Source organism: Siniperca chuatsi, linkage group LG17, assembly GCF_020085105.1.
Source record: "Siniperca chuatsi isolate FFG_IHB_CAS linkage group LG17, ASM2008510v1, whole genome shotgun sequence".
Taxonomy (NCBI): domain Eukaryota; kingdom Metazoa; phylum Chordata; class Actinopteri; order Centrarchiformes; family Sinipercidae; genus Siniperca; species Siniperca chuatsi.
Window position 1 is genome coordinate 10484717 of NC_058058.1, and position 10869 is coordinate 10495585.

General features: G+C 42.3%; 1 protein-coding gene across 5 annotated transcripts; it reads left to right on the plus strand.

Annotated features, from left to right (window-relative positions):
- The first annotated feature begins 5690 nt into the window (after positions 1 to 5690).
- eomesa (eomesodermin homolog a) lies at positions 5691 to 10658 on the plus strand. 5 transcript variants are annotated; one of them, XM_044170843.1, is made up of 7 exons: positions 5691 to 5823; positions 6938 to 7259; positions 7666 to 7820; positions 8389 to 8510; positions 8761 to 8919; positions 9301 to 9362; positions 9490 to 10658. In XM_044170843.1, exons 2-7 carry the CDS (start codon positions 7144 to 7146, stop codon positions 10241 to 10243), a joined length of 1368 nt encoding a protein of 455 aa, XP_044026778.1. In that variant the 5' UTR covers positions 5691 to 5823; positions 6938 to 7143; the 3' UTR covers positions 10244 to 10658. The 5 variants fall into 5 exon arrangements, with proteins under 5 accessions (XP_044026778.1, XP_044026779.1, XP_044026781.1 ...); XM_044170844.1 differs by lacking the exon at positions 5691 to 5823 and adding an exon at positions 5828 to 5920; XM_044170846.1 differs by lacking the exon at positions 5691 to 5823 and adding an exon at positions 5869 to 5999.
- Positions 10659 to 10869: the final 211 nt, after the last annotated feature.

Sequence of the window (10869 nt, forward strand, 5' to 3'; positions counted from 1 at the left end):
ATGTGTCTAGACCTCCACCATATCTGACCCGCCAGCACAGAAGGACACACAAACACTCGACAGACGATCATAAGGAACAAATACAGGCAGGCTCTTTCCCTCCACCATGTGACTTGGATATGCATGCTCACTGCTGTTCGTAATTTCTTATTATTGACACCCACCCCTCCACATCCACATATACACTTGTCAAATATGACACCTCTACCCACAAGGAAGAGACCAGGTTCTCAGCCCTCTTCTAGAAAGCCTGACTAAACTGTCCCACCGAGTTTATTTCCAAACCACATAAGTGGGCCTTCCCTTAAACGTAAATGACGTCTGCTTTGGTCTCATTCCTCAGACAAGAAGGCCCTTTGCTTGGTCCTTTACATCTCTCCCCTGCTCTCCAGTCAGAGAAGGAGACCAAACTATGGACCACTTCCATGATATGTGGGAGTCCCTGCTGTTTCAGTGGCTGCCAGACAGGCAGCCTCTTCCCTCTCCCTTCGGAGCGTTTGGCTCCATAACCACGGGAGCCCATCTGATGTGGTCCCCCCCATCTGACTAGCAGCTCTCTTCCCCAGGCCCAGACGGCTGGAGGGACAGAGCAGACGAAAGGGGCCGCAGATTGTTGTAGACCATTTACATGTAAATACAGAGACCAGGCCTGGGTCTGGGTTCAATATTGAAGGTGTCCGCTGCACTGAGGTCCCTCTGTGTGTGCATATATGAGCGTGTGTGCAAGTGTATATGATTGTGTGTGAGCATGCGCGTGCGCTTTCATGTATGTACATGGCATGATCCAGTACATCTAAATTATACAGCTGCCAAATTGCTGCAAATGTTTTAATACAAAAGCATTCTGTGGTCTCTAATTATATCTAATTGCTGCTGGATGCATTTCTCCAGAGCAAAAATAGGAGCCTTTTCAGTGAATAATTTGGCATTTTATCAACTAGTTTAATATCTAATTGCACAAAGCAATGAAAAGAAATAATAATATTGATTTAAATGTGTCCAGTATTCATATAAATGAGGCCTTAAAGGGGAAAGGGGCATCTCAGGGCCTTCCAGCACTGTGAATGTATTCCCTACTCCCAAGAGGAGACTGAAGATGCTGAGGCAACATCACTGTTTCACCGGGGGGGTCAACCTTAAACCATTAATCATGTCTACATAACCTCCCTCCCACTAGCATATGCCTGTGGCTGGTAGACAGTAAGTCAGTTAGGGCTTTCCTCTGCGTCGCTCTAGAAACTTTCATACCAGGAGAGAGAAGTGTTAAAACTCTACATTCTCACTTCTGACTCACTAATTTAACCACATTGAGGCAGGAGCAGCAGCAGAATACTCCTGTGGTGTAAATCTGTTAGTGTTCCCTGTCCAAAAAAAATAAATAAATAAAAGGCAAGAGGAGAAAAAAATAAAGGGTCCTCCTGAAATGCAGTTTCTGAGTCAGGGTTAGCGATGTGATAAAAGCCCAGCTTGTTTGGCAGTAATAGTGCTATGGGAAAGGACAGAGAACCAGGGGTGATCTGGGTTGGGTTGCTGTGTCTTGGTGGCCGTGGCTGGTTGGTTGACGAGCTCAAGTGTGGGACCGTCTCCCCCTCCCCACCCCAGCTCACCCCAACTCTTCTCGGCCGAGAGACTATGCCTGTTAGAGAGAGCATGTTATCTTGGAGGCTTAATGCCGAGTCGATACAACTCCACCACCCTCCCTTACACCTCACGTTCCAGAGAACACATATATCCAGTCTACGTCGTCAAACTTTTAGCACCTGCTATTTTGCTTTGGTCCCTTATGTCAATTCCTCCAGTGTTTCAGGAGGATGGGCTGGGAGAAGTGGGTCAACAAAGGTTGATGCTAAAATGGGGATGGGGTGAGACTCGGGCCATCGGACTACCATCCACTTTTAGCGTCATCAGCTTCATGTTCTGCCCATGACGACACAGTGAGTGAAAGTAAAAGGGTGAATGTGTCAAAATCAGTTCAGTGATCTGCTTACCCAATTCTGTAGTTTACTCCCTGCTGCAGGTATTTACTTTAGTTAGATTTTTTTTTTACTCCAAATATGAAAGATTTAACAGAGATTATGTGTATTTATTGCACGTTTTCTCAACATCTGGAAAACATTACTAGACTTGGCAGTACCTGGAGATAATTTATTTGTGAGAAATTATAAAATGTCAGATAAGAAGAGCACAGATACCTGAAACTCACCCTGCTTCCATAGTGTGTACCTGCTGCTTTTCCCACAGGCCCTGGGTGAGACTCTCTATAATGCAGTAATCCAAAAATCATGCTATCATGCCTTGGGGAATCAAATACAGTGAGGGCAGCTTCAATCCTATTTCCCTGAATGCAGTCAGTACACCTTATTTTTCTAAGATTTGTCTTAACACAGTGGATTATGATTGCCCCCTGAAAACCTGCGCACCACAAAAGTATTGGGCTCACATATCCCCAGATACATTTCTGCAATAATCCACCGCTTGTTCCACGGGCCAGACACACAAAACAGGCAAACAGACACATACACACATGCATGCATGCAGCAACATGCTGACATTGAGACTTATCTGGTGATATGACGCAAAGTAGCATCCCATGGTTTTATGCAATCTGCCGTATTTTAATGTATTTTGAGGAATTCAAACATGCTGCATATATAGAGAGAATTCCCGCAGGTCTCACTCACTGACTGGTTGCAGATGGGGAAGATTCCCATTTCATGATTATTTGCTCTGCTGGAATGACATCTGAAATAGCCTACATGACATCAAACATGAATATACTTTACATATTCTAATGTTCTTAGAGTATATGTTAAAAAAATGCATGGTGACAAAAATATCAAGGTCTTATTTTTTACAAATACATTTTGACCAGTCTAGAGGGAAAACCTTGTGCTGTTTAAATCATGAAGAAAATGGTAGACAAGGAAATAAGAAAAAGAGAATGTAATTGATGAAAGCAATATGTACCCAAATGGAAATTCATGAAAGCTGTCACCTTCGTATCTTTGAAGACAGCAGCATGTCTGTAACATAAGCTTTCCTTGTGTAAAGACTACTGCTTTGATTAAATGTTAGCGATCCCCACACACTGGAAAATATACTGAGGGACATCTTTGATAAACTTGTGAAATAAATTCTTTCCAATAAAAATGTTCTTGAGGATGATGATTTGCGGAGGAGCGCAGCGCTGACATGGTGCACATTGCACTCGGTTCTTTTCCCAGCACCCCTCCCTCCAGGGGTCTCGGTGGCGAGGATCTCTAATGAGACTTGCGTTATTAATCCTTGCAATGGGGTACATGAATTCACTCCAGAGCAAAGGCTTCAGCAGCCACCTTGGCCCATAAAACCTGGAATGTATTCCTTTCATGTGCTCTGTTGATGATCTACTCTGACAACAATATGGTAAGACTTCCCTTCCCCTGTCGCGCGGGCCCTGGCCCGGGGCCAAAGAGGGTCATCTCAGACACACTTGGACTTTTATAGGTGGTCAAGAAACATGCTGACAGGTCACAAGTGGGAGCTCCTTTATGAGTAGGACCTAAACATCCACCTCATTTGGAATTAGCTTATTTATAGGTGGCCTGTAAATCACATTTATTTTGTTTTCTAGCTTTAAAATGGCAACTGAGTCTTAGGGGTCATTTTGGAAAACCAACATACTTTAGACCTCGGCCATTAAACCAATAGCATTACATTTGTTTTATAGAGATTTTCTCTCAATGGGCTTGTAATCATCTGTGAAACATAACCGTAAAGTACAATGATCAGTTGTGAAATAATTCATGCAAAGAATATTTCACTTTACTTATATCTTAATGAGATTGTAAAGGATCACAGGAGGTGGCATGAAAGCCAAATTTTCCTCAAAAACAGTACTTTCCTATACATGATCCTCGTAATGCATATTTTTAGTGCTTGTTAATTTTGCCTTTTGCATTACCACCACACTCACTCAAAGCCTTTTTCATAGAAAATGGGCATTCACAACAGCAGTTTCCCCTGATTTTGCTAAAATGGAATTAATGACTTAGAGTAACCCTATTTTGCAAAACCTAAAAGCTGCTCTGGTTTCATCATTTTGCAAGTTTCCCTGAGGAATTTTGCATTTGCAGCAAAGATCAGAAAGAAGGAGGTGATTGGTGAAAATCAGGATTTGGTTATGCTGCAGATAAGTGAGATTCTCTGTTGAGAAACAGGTCCAAATAAATAATAGAACTGGTTTTGAGTCGGTAAAAAAAACAACTTGTCAAATGTTTGGTGTTTCCGTCTCTGTGCGGTAGTCTGGGAAGGGTCTCTGTCTTGATTGACAGATTGTGTGCTGTATGCATGTAGCTCTGGTCCCCTGATGGTCCAATAACCAGCTTTACTGTCCCATTTATGACACGAGCCAATCTGCCTCCAGCCGAGATTCTCCCTCAGCTTTTCACAGATTTGTATCCCCATTTTCCCCAAATTCATCTCACCCCTTACTCCCCCTCCAGCTTACTTTAAGACTCACACATGCACAAACTGCCCACACACAGGCAGAGGCACACACACACACAGATGCAAACACAGGCACAAGCTGAGTTCACTGCAGTTGAAGATGATGTAAAGTGAGATACAAGTGAAAAAAATGAGAGTTAACTGCCTGCATGCAGCTCTCTTACAGTGTTAAGTTACTTTAATATAACCAACGATGGGACAGTTGCCCAGTTATCACGATCAGTCACTAGAGAGCGCTGTCCCCGTGTCACTGCTGAGAAATCCCTTTATCATCAGGCCTGGGTATAGTATGAACGACGTTTGTTATGCGACATGTTTCCTTGATTATTTCTGGTTTCGGGAGCTTTCGATTTCTCTCACTCGCTCTTTCAGTGTGTGTGTGAGAGAGACAGACATGGACAATTATAAATTACTTTATATTCATGTTTTTTTTATTATTATTACCCAACAACTGTGATTATAGTCCTTTAGTTTTTATTTTCCATCGTTCCTTCGCCGGTATGCATGCAGACTTGTGCAGTGTTAGTGCATCCTTTCTCTCCGCTTGGGCATCCCCTGCCAGAACAGCACCCTCCTGTACGTTATTTGAATTTCAGTGGCTTGAGTTAAGGGAGATTTACCACCGTTTAAACACGGTAGTTCACCTTCGTTATTTCAAATGCAAAAAGAAAGAAAGGGAAAAAAGAACAAGTGAAATTGCATTCAAATATTCAGAGTCTACTGAGCCTAAGCGTAATTTTAACGGTTCAATGTTTTATTATAAGGCAAATTAAATTAGGGAATCCATCCCCTTTGTCCAAATTATTGTTTTTCCTAGTAGTTAATAAACTACTTTTGTGTAATCGCTCATATAGTCATTGATAAAGCATGTTTTTGTTGCGTGTCAATTAGCCTAATGAACAATCTGACAATAATTTAACAAAAGGTTGGATTTTAAAAAGCACAAACTCCGAAAATAGGGGGACAAACATATGCAGTTATGTTTTTATGTTTTCAGTTTCTGATAGGCAACAAAAATTGAGGAAAAGGGAAGAAAAGCTTCCCTTTAAAAGAATAAAAAAGTTGACTTTTTTTTCTTAAGTAGAGACAAATAATAAGAATTAAAAAAAATAAAATAAAAAGAGTGTCTTTTTAATTTCATATCTACCTTTTCAGGCAGTCTGAACAGTCGATAGTTTTACTAGTGCCAACACTGACAACCTGGAGTGAAAGAGGCGACGGAGGCCAATTATAGGAAATAAGGTGCACATGTGATTTTTTCCCCCCAACGTGTTGGAGTGGTTTGGTGGGGGGGTATCTCGGTGTTTGCTGTTAATCGAGGATAAATCTTCTTGGGTGAGTGAGTGGAAGTAATCTGACAAGTCATATCTGAATGTGTATTTTGCTGTTGTGTTGGTTGTGATGACTTGAAGCCGAAGCTGAACGTTTAGAGGTGATTGTGCGTGCGCGATGGTGGATGCGGGACTGGTGAAGTGCGACTAATTTAGTCCATTTCGTGTTTAGTTTTTGTGGTAAAATGTGAAGAAATTCTACTTGTCATTTTAGCCTCTCGGAAATTATCTCTCGCTCATATTTACAACAAATTGAAGATTATTTGCACTTGTAATTTATTGTGAAAGGATATAAATTTGGGGATTTGTGAACCGATTGCCACTTAAAACTAACGTAAAACTAAACTCAGCGACAGTTTGGACAAATGTTCTCTTGATATTATTTCTACCAGACGCTTTCTAATTGAATTAGAGTAGTGCAACCATTGGCTATGGAGAGGGCTGGTGCCCCCGCATGCTTCTCCAAAAGCTCCTCCCCTATCGCTTACAATCAGTTGGGTGTGTGGAGAACTACATCTTATAAGAGCCGCTGAACATCTCATGTCCAGCCCATAATCTGATCTGAAATTCCGTAGGTGAGGAGAAGGTTTAACCTCCTTCCATCATTCGTAAGGGAGGGAGGCGTGCAGAGACAGAAACAACCTGGGCGCCGGTGGTTGTGTCGCCTCCTTGGCTGAGATTCACACTCTGGACTCTTGAAACTCTTCCTATTTATTGCAAGATCTAAACAATGCAGTTAGAGAACATCCTTCCCAGCGCTAGCATTAACTTACCCAAGACCTTTTACAATCTCTCCTCGTCGGATAGTGCCAACAACAGCCCGAGGCCATCATCGCAGCTTGAATATCAGGAAGTCGACCGAACGGAATCAGAGTCTAGCAACGCACCTAAGAAATATCTGAGCGGGGTGGGAAACGGGATGCTGGGTGAGGGAGAGGGGGACACTTTCACTAAAACCGGGCCCGATGGGAGGAAAGGCTCCCCGGTGCTCGGTGAGGACGAGTTGACGAGCGCTCGGCGTTACAACATAGATGAACTTGGCTCTGACAGATACTTCATCTCGTCGTCCCAGGCGAGTTCCGACATGGCAAGCCCCTGTTCCCTCTTTCCCTATGCAGGACAGACCGGGTCGGTGTACAACGGGTCCAGCAGCTCCAGGTACCCGGCGTCACTTCATTACGGTTCCGTCCTGCCGCCAACAGGCTTCTCCTCCTCCTCCGTGTGCACCGGCCGGAGCCAGTTTAGCAGCGGAGGGTACCAGTTCAGTCAGGGTCCGGGCTGTTTGTACCCCTCCTATCCCGGGACGGGGACGGGTATTGGCTCCATGTCTCTGCCGGGGTCTGTAGCCGGAGCCAGAGCGCAGGTCTATCTGTGCAACCGGCCTCTGTGGCTGAAATTCCACCGGCACCAGACCGAGATGATCATCACCAAACAGGGCAGGTAAGCAGTTGCCGGAGGCTTTAAAGGCCCAATTTAAACATACGACACTCGTGCTGAATATGAAATTCGTTTTTATATTTCCAATTGGCCCGTTTAGCCATTATTTTTCATTTCTTGCCACCTTTTTTATGCATGAGCAAAATTTTAAGCACAAGCTCCTTTTACGCACTTTTTAAATGTGTTTTGGTGCTTTAAATTGCAAGTTTTCGTTTCTGGTAAGTGCACAATTACACAACAGGCTAAACGTGACCCTTATTAAATGAAGTCTACATTGATTTAAAATGTAATATTAGTGAAGCATTTTGCCAAATGCAACACGTGAAGGCATTCAGTGCCAACGTTTTCTTGTGTGTTGCCTGTTTTTATGAGCACAGCTGTTTAATTATTACTGTTTTCCTTTATCCAGACGGATGTTCCCATTCCTCAGTTTCAACATCACTGGACTCAACCTCACGGCCCATTACAATGTCTTTGTAGAAATTGTTTTGGCTGACCCGAATCACTGGCGCTTTCAGGGAGGAAAGTGGGTCACTTGTGGAAAAGCAGACAATAATATGCAAGGTGAGTTAGAGAATTAACTAAACTTATTTAGCTCTGGCAAATTTGTATTTTGTGTTTTTATAAATGCTTGAAAAAGAAATCGAAAAATTTAATAAAACGCATTTTTTAAATGATGCAGCAATGTTGCAACATACGATTTCGAGTGTTTTTTTAATGCAATAATTTAAGCTCTTCAGTGCAAAGAGCTATAACTTTTAAATACATTTGATAATTTAATGGTAAGAGAGAATAATTTGAAGACACAGAAGCATTTTCAGCTTCTGTTAAAACAAAAGTTGATCATTTTATTCCAATAAATTCCATTAGCCCTTCTCTAATCTACCATTAATTAATATTTGTTTTTATTAAAACAATCTAAAAAAGAATTAATGCTTTATGTATTTTAATTTAATTTTACCTAGCCTTGAAATTATTAGAATAAAATGATCAGATGCAAAAAAAATGTTGTCAAAAATGATGTCAAAAAGCAGAATATGGTCTATTATATTTAGACAACATAGTTTGCACAGACACAGGCTCTCTACTTTTCTGTTTTGTCATATTACTTACTACATTATTTCAATTTTAGGTAACAAAATGTACGTTCATCCTGAGTCCCCAAACACTGGCGCTCACTGGATGAGGCAAGAAATCTCTTTTGGCAAGTTGAAGCTGACCAACAATAAAGGGGCCAACAACAACAACACACAGGTTAGATATTGATTTCTGACATGCTCGAATTCACTATTTGCCAAGTGGACTGCTTTTTATCAATGTTGTTTCAAATTTTATTTATTGAGAATAAATATTTGGATAGTATAACTTTCAAGCATGATTGCCATGTTTTTTAAAGATATTTAATAACAAGAACCATTTAATTTTTGATACAGAATACAAAAACATTTATGCAGCTTGTTTGAAATCTACAGTGTTGCAATTATCACACATTTCTCCTTTGCAGATGATAGTCTTGCAGTCGCTTCATAAATACCAACCGCGACTGCACATTGTTGAGGTGACAGAAGACGGGGTAGAGGACATGAACAACGAGGCCAGAACTCAAACCTTCACCTTCCCAGAGAACCAGTTTATAGCAGTCACTGCTTACCAGAACACAGATGTAAGCATTTCAATAATTCATTTTTCAGTTGGATGTAGAATTTATTTATATATGGGGCGCCCCGGTAGCTCACCCGGTAGAGCGAACACCATACTACAGCGGCCTGGGATTCCAACCCGGGGCCCTTTGCATATTATCCCTTCTCTCTCTCTCTCTCTCTCTCTCTCTCCCCCCCCACCTTTCCTGTTTCTCTCTGCAGCTGTCACTCTACAATAAAGGCAAAAATGTTAATGTATTTACATACAACAAACTGGAGCGATCCTACCTTCAATTGCATGTATTAAAAATATAAATCTTTATTATTGCTCTTAAGTCACACAGTGCATTTGCTTGCCTTAAGATGCACATTATTTATGCAGGATTTTTTTTTTTGTCTTTCAGATCACACAGCTGAAGATAGATCACAACCCATTTGCAAAAGGCTTCCGGGACAACTATGACTCGTACGTGTCTTGCACTTCAAGCAGTGTGGTTGATCTGTTTTTGATGCATGTCTTGGACCCTGAACTTTGTCTTGCAACTAATTTTTATTTATTTTTTTTGTATGTGTGTTCTTCATTTGTTGAACAGGATGTACACAGCTCCAGAGAGTGACAGGTTGACTCCGTCCCCTACAGACTCCCCTCGCTCCACCCAGATTGTGCCCGGGGCCCGCTATGCCATGCAGCCTTTCTTTCAGGACCAGTTTGTCAACAACCTGCCTCAGAACCGCTTCTATACCAGTGAGCGGGCTGTTCCCCAAACCAACAGCCTTCTCTCCCCACAGAGTGAGGACGTCAGCACTGCTGCCTCTGCTCAGCGCTGGTTCGTCCCCCCAGTCCAGCAGCCGGGCTCCAACAAACTGGATCTGTCGTATGAGAATGACTATTCCACCAGTAGCCTGCTGTCCTACGGCATCAAACCCCTTTCCCTGCAGACGTCCCACGCCCTCAGCTACTACCCAGACTCGGCCTTCGCCTCCATGGCTGCGGGCTGGGGCACCAGAAGCTCTTACCAGCGCAAGATGACCACGGGCCTGCCCTGGTCCCCTCGTCCAAGCCCCCCAGCCTTCCCGGAGGACCAGCTGGGGGTTACTAAAGACAAGCTGCCCGAGGAGAGCGCGCCACCGGCCTCGACCTGGATCGAGACATCCCACTCACTGAAATCGGTGGACTCTAGTGATTCTGGTGTGTACTCCGTGGTGTGCAAGAGGCGCAGGATGTCTCCTGGGGGCTCAAGCACAGAGAACTCCCCAACCATCAAGTGTGAGGACTTGACTACGGAGGAGTACAACAAGGACAACCCAAAAGGCATGGGTTATTATGCATTCTACACAAGCCCCTAAGACTGTATTTATTGAAACTAAATATAATTCTTTTGTTTATTATTGAGTGCTCTCCATTCCTTGTTAATGTCTTTTTTTTTTCTCTTTTCTCTAAAGGTGCCAAAGCTTAATGTTTCCCCAAGCAAGCTGCACAAGGTTATTTTCCCAGGCCAGCCCCTCTCACATACCTGAGCAGAAACATGCATAGTGATTGTTGTTTTTGAAAAAGCATGTCCCTTTTTATTCATTTATTTTTAAAAGTTTTTATTTTATTTTAATTTTTTTACAAATGTGATTCCCTCCCCCTGCGTATTTAAGTCATTTTTGTTGTACAGTATTCGTGCACTTTAGAATGTGATGTATCTTGTACAAATTGTCTTCATGGAGGTGTTATTAAATGGATAATAAAACAGCTTTTCACAAAGCATTGTCCAAATGTCTTTCTCAGTATGTTTTATTCATAAACAGTGGCAGTTTTTCTGCTGATCAGCTGAAAATAGAAATCTATACATGCATTTTAAAACATACAATAGCTGCTACAGGAACTGAAACAACTGGATATGATATATTTTCAGTTTTGTTATGCAGTAAATGTGTATGATTAGGGGGACCTGCAACCCTACTGTATTTTATGGCTTGTTATAGTC

Coding starts and splice junctions, on each gene's coding strand:
- eomesa (XM_044170841.1), top strand. CDS start 6,550: ATGCAGTTAGAGAACATCCTTCCCAGCGCTAGCATTAACTTACCCAAG. Junction 8,920..9,300: donor CTGCTTACCAGAACACAGAT/GTAAGCATTTCA, acceptor TTTGTCTTTCAG/ATCACACAGCTGAAGATAGA. Junction 9,363..9,489: donor TTCCGGGACAACTATGACTC/GTACGTGTCTTG, acceptor TTTGTTGAACAG/GATGTACACAGCTCCAGAGA.